Source organism: Acanthopagrus latus, chromosome 10 (genome assembly GCF_904848185.1).
Source record: "Acanthopagrus latus isolate v.2019 chromosome 10, fAcaLat1.1, whole genome shotgun sequence".
Lineage (NCBI taxonomy): Eukaryota > Metazoa > Chordata > Actinopteri > Spariformes > Sparidae > Acanthopagrus > Acanthopagrus latus.
The window spans coordinates 1,049,806-1,062,473 of record NC_051048.1 but is presented as its reverse complement, the minus strand read 5'-3'; the positions used below and the strand labels follow the sequence as shown (position 1 = coordinate 1,062,473).

The 12,668-nt window shown below is 45.0% G+C and overlaps 1 protein-coding gene across 5 annotated transcripts; it reads right to left on the bottom strand.

Moving 5' to 3' along the window:
- Window positions 1–8,596: 8,596 nt before the first annotated feature.
- Window positions 8,597–11,710, bottom strand: LOC119026751 (PRELI domain-containing protein 1, mitochondrial-like). Of its 5 annotated transcripts, none has more exons than XM_037111290.1 (4): window positions 11,189–11,710; window positions 10,923–10,997; window positions 10,006–10,084; window positions 8,597–9,798 (listed from the first exon to the last, which is right to left on the bottom strand). In XM_037111290.1, exons 2-4 carry the CDS (start codon window positions 10,995–10,997, stop codon window positions 9,626–9,628), a joined length of 327 nt encoding a protein of 108 aa, XP_036967185.1. In that variant the 5' UTR covers window positions 11,189–11,710; the 3' UTR covers window positions 8,597–9,625. The 5 variants fall into 5 exon arrangements, with proteins under 5 accessions (XP_036967185.1, XP_036967184.1, XP_036967181.1 ...); XM_037111289.1 differs by having other exon boundaries at window positions 8,597–9,801; window positions 11,490–11,710; XM_037111286.1 differs by having other exon boundaries at window positions 8,597–9,801; window positions 11,189–11,704.
- Window positions 11,711–12,668: the final 958 nt, after the last annotated feature.

The window sequence follows — 12,668 nt, the reverse complement described above, 5'->3', positions numbered from 1 at the left end:
AGCCAGTGAAAGTATTTAAGACATTTGTTTAGAAGTAAATTGTTGAGAAAAAGGTCGTTCCGTATGAACTCACAAAACAAGTGGTGGAAGAACAGAACACATACAACTACATAAACCTGCATAATTTCCAAGTTTGGGGCTTTAAAAACTGATATAAACTGTATATTACTGATCTGAATATCAATCAACTGGAGGCTGGCGTGTAGTTGGCTCAGGAGAGAGACGTCGTTGTTTCCAGTATCTAGTTGTTTTGTGTCTCTTTCTAATTGTATCTAACTTCTGTTTGTGGTGTTGTTTTAAAATCTTTGTGGTTGCTTGGTGTCATTTTGTTGTAATTTGTCTTGTCTAGTAGTTTATTGTGTCACTGAGGAAGTCGAGTGCGTCCTTGTGGTTGTTTTCAGTCTCTATGTAGTAAACTTTTCCTGCATCTTTGTGGTCATTTGTGTCTCTTGGTGGTAGCTGTTATGTATTTGTGGTTGTTTCGTGTTGCCTTGTTGTACATCCGTACATGCTAGGTTGTTGGCATCGGTTTGTATAATGAGAATCTCTTATTTTGAAAGTCTAGCCTGATTGTCTTGCTAAGTCTAAGTAAAACATTCTGGATTTTGATGTTTGTTTCCTCCCGACTCCGCCCCTCTCCTCCTCCTCCTCCTCAGCGCTTCCGTCATATCGATATGTCGGACAACTTCACCAATGACTCCCATCCTGCCTCCAGCGCTCCTCACTGCTATAACACCATCGTCGGCCTGTACATCATCCCCTCTGTCACCGTCTTCTACTTAGTCCTCGTCCTCCCTCCAGCCCTCTTCATCCTCTATCTGGGAATTCAGCGCTCCATTTCCTCGAGTCACTCCGACGTCTTCACCTACAACATGGCCGCCGTTGAGCTGATTGCAGCCGTTAGTTACGTCCTCAACTACTTCAGCAGCAAACACGGTCTCTCAGTGATGAACTATGTCTCGGGCTTCATTGGGTTTCACGTCTGGTTTGGACAGATGCTCTTCCCCATCCTCACCTGTGTGGAGCACTACCTGGCTGTGGTTCACCCCATCACTTACCTGGGTCTGAGACAGGCGGGTGGAGTCAGGATCAGGAACATCACCATTGGGTGCGTTTGGTTGACATCCTTCGGAGTGGGGGGTTTGTTCCTTGTCCTGCTCCGTTATATGGTCCTTTTGCCCGCCGGCTTCATGCTCGTCATCTCCTTAGTCGTCATGACTTTCCTCAGCATCTCTGTCTTCTGCGTTCTGATTCGCCCACGGCCAGGGGATGGGGGCGGGGACAGGATGCAGGTTGACAAATCAAAGCAGAGGGCTGTTAAAACCATCATAACCATAATGGGAGTTCTGTGGTTGAAGTTTGGTTGGAATGCGGCGGCCGTTGTTGTGGTAAGCTACTCTTCAGCTGTCATGGGTTGTATCATGCAGGCGGTCTACTTATTGTTCTCTCTGCCTGCCAGTCTGACGATGTTTCTGCTGTTTCTACAAAGAAAAACAAACAGGTTGGAGGTTCAACACTGAGTGAGAGTGAGGAGGACTGGCCCAGGTTTAAGTCCCCTAATGCTGCAAAAGAGAAACACAACTTCCCTCAACTTATTTGGAAAGCTGAAGGAAGTTCTGGAAGTTCTCATTATTTGGTACAAGCTACAAGCTGGTCCTTGGGAACCTCGTCCCCCAAACCCCTGATACAAGTGGGTTTTGTCACAACGCGGTGAGGGATGTCTTGTCTTAGGTTTTTTGTCCTGTGACTTTCATGTTTTATTTTGAAAAATAACTCTCCTCTCGTTTCAGGTCACTTGCCCTTCCCCTTGTGTCCCCGGTCTGACGTCATCCCTGATCCCTGATTGTTTTCACCTGTGCCCCCGTCCTCATGTGTATAAAGTCTTTGTCTGCCCCTGTCTGCGTCGCAGAAGTATATCGTCATTTATCGAATACGGAAGCCTTGCTCATAGTCACGTCTTGCCAACCATAGCTAAGTATTGTCAAGTTTTATTTTCTGTAATTGTTTTCTTGGGTTGATTGATCTTTGTTTCTAAAGTTCTGGTTAGAGTGTTGATTTTTAGTTTAGGCATTTTGATAGCCCTTTTGTTTCCTCCGTGTGGAGCGCTTTCTGTTGTACCTTTCTTATTCTACTCAGTGCAGATAATTTCATAGCCTTTGTGCTGACCTCTTAGGAGGGATTTTGTTTTCCATTTTAAGATTTTATAATCAAGTTTTCAGAGCAGTGTAGATCCTCCTTCGGGAGCGCTTTTTGTTTTGCTTGTTCCTTGTCCTGTTTGTCTTGTCTGTCTTCAGAAACCTTTCATAGCCGTTGATTTATCATTCATTCCTAAGAAATTGCAATTCAGCAAAATAAAACCTGCCTATACACTTGATATTCTGCATCTGAGTCCTTTCTCCTTGTTTGAGCCTGACAGAATACTTCTGCCATTACATGGACTCAGCAGAAGCCAAGCAGCTCTCAGAGGTTCTGAGAGCGCAGGAAGCCCGTCTAACCAGGCAGGAGGAGTTCCAGACCGCCATGGCGGCCAACATGGGTCAACTTTCCTCACAGCTGCAAGAGATTCTGGGTCACCTCGGCCAATCGAGCCCTGCAGCGCCGCCTCCGCCCACCCCCGTTTTTCCGGAAGCGAATACACACTCCGGAGGAGCGTCATGTAAGCTGGCACCGCCAGCTCAGTATGGCGGAGAGCCTGGGATGTGCAAGACTTTCCTGATCGACTGTTCGATTCATTTCGAGCTCAGACCCCATGCATTCCCCTCAGAGCGGGCGAAGGTGGCATTTATGCTATCGTATTTGACGGGAAGAGCCAAGGCATGGGCGTCCGCGGAATGGAGCCGGAGTTCCGCGGTGTGCGAATCCATAGCGGCATTTCAAGCAGCGCTGACCAAGACCTTCGATCCGGTGAGCTCCCACCGGGAGAAAGCTCAAGAACTTAGCACCTTGAAACAAGGTAATGGTTCAGTGTGTGACTATGCTATTCAATTCCGCACGCTAGCGGCCGAGAGTGGGTGGAACGACACCGCTCTGTATGACGTCTTCCTGAAAGGTTTATCTTCCGCCATTCAAGATCTACTAGTACCTCTGGATCTACCTACAAGCTTAGATGACCTCATCACCCTCGCTATTCGTACCGATAACCGGCGAAACCAGCTCAGACGACAGCGAGAGCCGAAATCGGGAGCGAGAGGAGGAGCGATCTCCGCTCCAGAATCAAGATGGCGGACCTTCTCTCCGGTCGCATCTGAGAAGCCCCCTCAACTCGTCGAGGAACCTATGCAACTTGGCAGAGCTCGTCTCACTCTCGAGGAACGTCAGAAAAGACAACAGGAGGGGAGGTGTTTTTACTGTGGCAATCCAGGCCATCTCATCAGCTCCTGCCCGGCTAAGAAGAAGCCTTCGGTGAGTTCAAATCAGGTCTCCAAGACCAAATTTCGCACCCTCACGCCAGTAATTTTGAACTCATTACATGAAATGAAAGTCATGATTGATTCGGGAGCTGATGAGAGTCTGATGGACTGGGCCCTGGCACACAAATTACAGCTAGCTAGCGAACCGCTAATCACACCTATCCGTGCTCGTTCCCTCAACAGCAAAGAAATATTCAATATCACTCATCTCACCCAACCTGTCAAAATGTCAATTGGCGAACATCATGAAAAGATCCAGTTTCACCTTTTCACCTCCACTTCTCATTCCCTGATCTTGGGACAACCATGGCTATACAAACACAACCCTCATATTAATTGGAAAAATGGACTAATCAGGGAATGGGGAGACGAATGTAAGAGACAGGGACACATGGATCGATGCACTGAAATTAACTTGTTTTCTACCACTCCCGCCACAGACAATGACTACCCCGACCTGACCACGGTGCCATCCTGCTATCATCAACTAAAAGAAGTTTTCAGTAAATCTAAAGCCCTGTCTCTTCCCCCACATCGCCCCTACGACTGTGCCATTGATTTAATTCCGGGATCCACCATCCCCAAGGGACGTCTGTACTCCATTTCGGGTCCAGAACGCCAGGCGATGACTGATTATATCTCCGCTTCCCTGAAGGCGGGGTTAATCCGCCCATCTTCGTCTCCTGCAGGAGCAGGCTTCTTCTTCGTTGGAAAGAAGGACGGTTCGCTACGCCCCTGCATCGACTACAGCCCTCTGAATGACATCACAATAAAGAACAGGTACCCTCTTCCCCTCATGACAACTGTGTTCGACCAGCTTCAACAGGCTAAGGTGTTCACCAAGTTAGACCTGCGCAATGCCTATCATCTGGTCCGCATTAGAGAGGGGGATGAGTGGAAGACTGGGTTCAACACCCCCAGCGGACATTACGAGTATTGCGTCATGCCCTTTGGCCTCACTAATGCTCCTGCTGTTTTTCAGGCCATGATAAACGACGTTCTGAGAGAATTCCTGGACCAGTTTGTCTATGTCTATTTGGACGATATTTTAATTTACTCTCCTGACCTCGCTACCCACAAAATCCATGTCACACAGGTCCTTAAGAGACTGCTGGAACATCAACTGTATGTCAAAGCTGAAAAAAGTCTGTTTCATGCCGATACTGTCTCGTTCCTGGGCTTCATTGTAGCCCCTGGAAGAGTACAGATGGATCCGGCTAAAGTGAGCGCTGTGGCAGAATGGCCTACTCCAGACAGCCGCAAGAAGGTTCAGCAATTCTTGGGATTTGCGAACTTTTATAGGCGGTTTGTCAGGGGCTTCAGCGCAATAGCAGCTCCTCTCCATGTTCTTACCTCCACCCAGGTTCCTTTTCGCTGGTCCCCAGAGGCAGACAAAGCATTTCGGGAACTTAAACACCGTTTCACCACGGCACCTATCCTCACTCTGCCTGACCCTCGAAGACAATTCGTGGTTGAAGTGGATGCATCCAACGATGGAGTAGGAGCTGTGCTGTCCCAGCGGTCTGAGGAGGATGGCAAAATGCACCCCTGTGCCTTCCTGTCACGACGGCTGTCCCGGGCAGAGCGCAACTATGATGTTGGCAACCGGGAGCTGTTAGCAGTAAAACTGGCGTTGGAGGAGTGGAGGCATTGGCTGGAGGGGGCCGAACAACCATTCATTGTCTGGACAGACCACAAAAATCTCGAATTCATCAGAAAGGCTAAAAGACTCAACTCTCGCCAGGCCAGGTGGGCTCTGTTCTTTAACCGATTTTCTTTTACTCTGTCCTACAGGCCGGGGTCCCGAAACATCAAGCCCGATGTGTTGTCTCGACTATTCGATCCCGAGCCAAAGACCAAGCAAACCGAACCTATCCTTCCGCTGAACTGTGTGGTTGGAGCGGTAACTTGGCCTATAGAGAATGAGGTTAAGCAAGTCAATGGTGGCACCCCCTCACCTCGTGGCTGTCCCGACAACCGTCTGTTTGTTCCCTCAGAGTTGCGGCCACAGGTGATCCAATGGGCGCATACCTCGCTGCTTTCTTGTCAGCCGGGAGTCAAGAGAACTATGTACGTCATCTCCCGGAGATTCTGGTGGCCCGCCATGGAGTCGGAGGTACGGGAGTACATCGAGGCTTGTTCGGTCTGCGCACGCAACAAAACGTCATCACGGGCTCGCTCGGGGTTACTCCAACCGCTCCCCATTCCGTCCCGACCATGGGCGGACATTTCGATGGACTTTGTCACTGGGCTCCCGGTCTCACAAGGAAACACCACAGTCCTCACGGTGGTGGACAGATTCTCCAAGATGGCGAAATTCATCGCTCTCCCCAAGCTACCGTCTGCCAAAGAGACGGCAGAGGTCATGATGAACACTGTTTTTCGTGTCCACGGGTTTCCCAAAGACATTGTTTCTGACCGGGGGCCCCAGTTCGTGTCCAATTTCTGGAGGGAATTCTGCCGCCTCATCGGAGCCAGAGCGAGCCTGACATCCGGGTATCATCCTGAAGCCAACGGCCAGACCGAACGCCTCAATCAACAACTGGAAACCGGCCTCCGATGTGTGGTTCACCAGAATCCCTCAACATGGAGCCAACACCTGGTCTGGGTTGAGTATGCGCATAATTCATTACCCACATCCGCTACTGGTCTCTCTCCCTTTCATTGTGCCCTAGGTTACCCCCCGCCTCTGTTTCCAGACAATGAGGGTGAAGTTTCGGTCCCCTCAGCCTACGCCATGGTTCGACGCTGCAGACGCATTTGGGCCGCCGCTCGACAAACTCTAATTCGCCAGGGCGATCGCGTCAAGAGGACCGCGGATCGGAAAAGACTCCCAGCTCCAAACTATCAACAAGGCCAGAGAGTGTGGCTGTCGGCGAAAGATCTCAACCTTAAGGTTTCCTCCAAGAAGCTGGCTCCTCGTTATGTGGGTCCCTTCCCCATTACCAAAATCATCGGACCCGCTGCAGTCCGACTTCGTCTGCCCCGGTCCCTAAGAGTGCATCCCACGTTCCATGTCAGCCAGGTCAAACCTGCCAAGGAAAGTAAGATGATACCTACCACCACGCCCCCACCACCACCCGAGGTCATTGATGGAGGTCCGGTTTATAAGGTTAAACGACTTTTGGCGGTTCGTAACCGGGGCCGGGGCAGACAATATCTAGTGGATTGGGAAGGCTATGGACCCGAGGAGCGACAATGGGTACCTTCTAGACACATAGTAGACCCCGATCTCATCACGGAGTTTCATAGGTCCCATCCTGAACAACCTGGGCCGTCAGGTGTCGGCCCTAGAGGGGGGGGGTACTGTCACAACGCGGTGAGGGATGTCTTGTCTTGGGTTTTTTGTCCTGTGACTTTCATGTTTTATTTTGAAAAATAACTCTCCTCTCGTTTCAGGTCACTTGCCCTTCCCCTTGTGTCCCCGGTCTGACGTCATCCCTGATCCCTGATTGTTTTCACCTGTGCCCCCGTCCTCATGTGTATAAAGTCTTTGTCTGCCCCTGTCTGCGTCGCAGAAGTATATCGTCATTTATCGAATACGGAAGCCTTGCTCATAGTCACGTCTTGCCAACCATAGCTAAGTATTGTCAAGTTTTATTTTCTGTAATTGTTTTCTTGGGTTGATTGATCTTTGTTTCTAAAGTTCTGGTTAGAGTGTTGATTTTTAGTTTAGGCATTTTGATAGCCCTTTTGTTTCCTCCGTGTGGAGCGCTTTCTGTTGTACCTTTCTTATTCTACTCAGTGCAGATAATTTCATAGCCTTTGTGCTGACCTCTTAGGAGGGATTTTGTTTTCCATTTTAAGATTTCATAATCAAGTTTTCAGAGCAGTGTAGATCCTCCTTCGGGAGCGCTTTTCGTTTTGCTTGTTCCTTGTCCTGTTTGTCTTGTCTGTCTTCAGAAACCTTTCATAGCCGTTGATTTATCATTCATTCCTAAGAAATTGCAATTCAGCAAAATAAAACCTGCCTATACACTTGATATTCTGCATCTGAGTCCTTTCTCCTTGTTTGAGCCTGACAGGTTTTTGTTTGTTTTTTTTTCTAGACCAACATCATCATATCAAATCTTGAGTCGGTGTTCATTCTTACAGTGTTTTGAAACCAACTCCAAACATTTCCGGTTTAATTTAAGACTTTCCAAATGTTATTGGACCAAAGGACTCAAATCATGAAGGTATGGCATGAAGAGTCGTGTTAAGGAGGTTCTGACGCTCTATTAAAATGTATCCACCCTTTTACAGACCCTGCTTACACAATATCGGCTCATGGGAACAAGTCTTTTTGGACCGCAGTGCATCACAGGATGACTTAATTAGTTTGGCCACTATGAAAAACTGTCTTCAAAGTCAAGCGATCTTCCTCGGGGCTTGTTTTAGACCAGCAAAGTGTTGGCACCACTTTGGAATCAGTTCTCGTCCGGAGCCGGTTCTTTAGATGTCGAAATGCAAAGAACTGGTTCCAGAGTAGACACTGACTCCTGAACCGGTACCTGAACCACCCCGGTGGAAAAGGGGTATGTATCTTGTCTATAATCAATACAATTCCTGGTTTCAAGTTTCAGTTCTTTATTTAATCAGTTCTATTTATTCTAGTATGTTGTATCAATATATTTATGGGGAGTTGATTATCATTATTATCATGATATTCTATATTTTATTACATTTTTCATATTTTAATGTTGTTTGTTTGATTTGATTGAAAGCAACTTCATTTCCCTGCAATTGTACCTGATCTTAAATACTAAAGAATAAAATTAAACAAATAATTTGAAACAATACGTTTCTTTCTCGACATCTTGGTGACAGTTCTGCAATAACTAAACTTATGTTGTTCAGTAGCTAACGTTTCTTTATCAGGTGCTACTGATGTGTTGAAGGGATGAATTCACTAAAGCAGGAGGCAACTAAAAGACTTTCAGAGTTCATGTGGTGTCGGACTAATCACGAGAAAGTATTTGGTCTCCTCAAGTCTGAGCAACGACCTGGAAATTCAGAGAAAATATTGGTACACCAGTTTCAGAGTCGACATTGTGACAGTGAAACATGACGGACGTAGGTAAACATTGTGTTGATGGTAACATGATGTTTCTGTTTATATTCTTTGTCTCTGAAAATACTGGAAACTTCTGTTATCATGTTGTTTAAACATTGTCCACGTTGATCCCAGTTTCTGACGCACTAGAAGTGGGCAGAACAACTTCCCAGGAAGTGGGATCATCCGAGCAGCACTTGAACGCAGCATTACTTCGAGAGTGGAATCAGATGGAAGTTAAATGAATGTATTATATATACAGAAAAACAGCTGATCTGTGAGGTTTATTGACCGCAAATCAACCAGGACAATAATACTCTAACTAATGAAGTTTATCATGAGGAGCTGACCAGCAGAGGGCGATGATGCATCTGATCTGTGACAGTTTGAAACATGCGTCTAACTAAACATCTGTGGATCTAAACTGACGGCTGTGATCTGATCTGAAACGTTCATGAACAGACATGAAACTATTTCATGACGCAAATACAGAAAATAACCCAAACAACATCCCCCTTCCCCACTAACCCACATTAATTCACGTTCAACATGTAAGAATTCCCCACCTGTCGATTTCAAACCATCAGAGAACAAACACATCACTCGGTAACTGCTGCTAACTGTAGCAGCTATCAGCTAGTTAAGTCAGTTAGCTGTACAGCTAGCAGGCTACACTGGGTGCATGGGTAGAGTTCTTGTTTACATTTCTAGCACAGGAGCGGGCTAGCAGGTTAGCATGCTAACTTCAGTATGTCCTTTTCTTCACATTCTGTTGATTATTTGAGTTACTTTTTTTCATGTTTTCTACTAAAATTCTTCCACATTGAACCTTTGAGCATGCAACAGCTACAGATGACACGAGAGGACGAAGATTATAGAAAAGTGTCCTTTCAAGAGATGAAACAACAAATATTTCATTATTATACCTTAAAATAAGTCAAAATGAAAAAAAAAACTTTATATAAAAATATAAAAATGAGGACTACAAAAACAGAAAATAACTTCATAACAGTGTCCTAAAATAGATTGTTAGAAAAACTCAGACATCTTTTATCCTTTTTAACAAAAATAAAAAAAAAACTTGATGTTTGAAACTTCATGTAGAGAAAAATAACAACAGAAATTAATAAAAGGATTATTTTACAGAATCACTCCCAAAGAATCTGGGACTGATTGTAGTTCACAGGAGGATGACTGAGTCAATGATATTTATTATTTTCTGCTTCATGTTCTCCTCGGTCGACCGAAGATCAGACAAACTGGGCTTCTGGGTGGGCGTGGTCTGTGGTGGGAGGGGCTTGTGCTTCTCCAATGTACCTCCCTGATCGCCATGGAGATGAGCAGGGGAGTCAGCTGCTTTAATAAAAACAACAAACAGGCACTTTATTTTATTTTATGTTTTGTACCACAGTCACCTTCTGGTTGGCTCTTCAAACAGACACTCAGAACAGAAACATGTTACATTGTCACTGGAAATAATAAAACCAAAAACCAAACTCATCAGATAAGAACGACCTCATGTGACCTGAAGTCTGGTCCAGATGTTTGTGTGTTCCTTACTCTGTGTCCTGGACAGTGCATACTCCAGACCCTTCATGGCTTTGACGTGGTTACTTTTGAACCGGGCGAGACCGAACTCCTAGAGGAGAGACACAAAGAGTTCAGATCAGATCTCAGCTCCTCACTCAGTCTGCAGATAAACATCACTGAGACACACAAACTCCATGTTTCTACTCAAAGACAGAAAGAGGTTCATGTAGAACGTTTGCTGAATTAACGAGAAGGTCCAAATAATGCAGAATGAGTCAGAGACAGAGTTTCACAGAGTTTATAAAGTGTCTCCAACTCAACAACTCACTAAACTGACACATTTGTTAAGGGAGTCTGGGGACTTTCTCCACGGGGACAAAGAAGTCGCCTATATTGTTCCTGTTTAGTGTCTTTGTAACATGTGACATGTTCAGATCAATAACATGTTTCTTCTTTCATAAATGGAGTGTAAATGGTGAAATCAGTGTAAACAGTGTGTTCAAACAGCTGATCAATGTTGGCAGGTAAGACTTTAGCACTTTAGACACAGAAGCAGACAGGCTGGTACAGACATGCTGCCACAAACTGACACTTTTTACACGGAGACAAACAACTTCAGCTGGAACATTTAATGCTGAATTTACAACAAGGACACAATGAGTCAGAATCTGTCAGAGACACAGTTTCATAATGGTATAAAGCTTTATGCTACTCAACAACTCTTAAAATTAGCAGATTTATTAAGGGATTCTGGTCAAACTGGTTAATAATTGGATTCATGTATTACATTTATTGCTGAATTTACAAGAAGGACACAGTGAGTTACAATCTGACAGAGGTTATAAAGTTATAAAGTGTGTTTTAACTCAACAACTCTTAAAAATCACCACATTTGTTAAGGGAGTCTGGTACTGTTGTGGTGACCATGTGTTGGTTTAAAGACGTACTGGGCTCAGGTTTGTGCTGCTCTTCCTCTTCAGTTTCTCCTCCAGCTGTCGGCTCACAGACAGGAAACTCATCATCTGGATCAGAACCAACAAACAAGACACAGGAGGTTTTGTTGTTAATCATTTAAAACTAGATACTCACATCAGGATGCACCTCGCTAAAACCGTTTTACATGAACACAGTTATTATTATTTCATGTTATCAATCTGAATATGAGAGAGGTTTAAGCTATAAAACTACTCTGGAACAGTGAATAAAATCATACACTTTGCTCTGTATCTAACGTTTTAAAATGAGCAGTTAGTCAGACTGGAAGCCGAACTGATGAGTGATGATCCAGCTGTCAGATTCTGTCAGTGCATATCTGCAGGTGGTTCCCGCAGCAGCTGAACCTTAAAATGACTGTTCTGTAAAGCAGGTTCGTTATGTCAGAACACCGTTTAATCGAGCCACTGGACCGACACCGTCATATTCTCTCCAGTTTGACCCGCGGCTGCAGCAGCAGCTCCAGCTGCCGGCTCTGCCGGTCGATCTCCTGCCTCAGCCCCGACGCCTCCTCCTCGTACCCGGCCACGGTTCTCTCCACGACCGCTAAGATCTCCAGCGCGGCGGTGGTGAGTTTCTCCGCCACGACCCCTCTCAGTATCTCGGCTTTAGACATGCTGCTGGAGCCGGCGGCGCTCTCAGCCTCCAGTGTCTCCGAGGATCTAGCTCCGCATCACCGCCGCACGGAAGTCTGGCTACCGGTAGAAAATTACGCGGGAATGTTTGGAGCGGATGTTGCGCTGGTGCAGGCGCGAATGTCGTCCGGCTCGAAACAGCCAAGGAGGAGCGACACTTCTCTTCGATCGACGGAAGATGGCGCCAAAGTAATAATGATAATAATAACAATAACTTTATTAAGGAGCACGTTTCACAAACAAGTTACAAAGTTAAGCTTATAAACGCAGTAAACAGATAATATAATGGGTTAAATTCCAACAAAGACATAATGTATGAAATAATTAAAATAGTTACAATACAATTAATTAAGAAAAAGTGATAAGGTAAAAGTGAGTCTTAAAAAAGGATTTTAAAGAGGATACTGAATTTTCCTGCCTGAGATCTCCAGGCAGGGAGTTCCATAGCTGAGGGGCCGGATATAGGCAGGGCTCTGACCATTCAAGGCTTTTAAAAATAAAATCAATTCTAAAACTCACAGATAACCAGTGAAGGGCAGCAAGGATTGGTGTAATGTGGTCACATGTTACACTGTATGAATTAAAAACCTAGCAGCAGTGTTCATTTGCTCAAATTTGAAAACCTAGGTTGTTCACGTAAGGTAATTCCTGTGTGGTAGTGAGTTCATATGTAAAAGGGTCCATGAGGGACGCCTATTTTCCATGTAAATCCTGGAAATCCGAGTGTAAGGTTATTGGACTTTGTGTTGAAACTGAGAAAACCAAAGCAGCAAGAAGCTGTTGTACCTAATAAGTAATAAGTAAAGCATGTAAAAGATTGATTATATATATATATATATATATATATATATATATATATATATATATATATATATATATATATATATATATATATATATATATATATATATATATTTAGGGATAGAACGGTTTATGAAAACCACCTGAAAGAAATTGAATAGGAGTGATTCGTGCAAACCTGATAACAGGAAATATAATGAAATAATTGCACATAATCAAATATAATAATTTTATAATCCGATATGAGGTACTGCAATAATGATA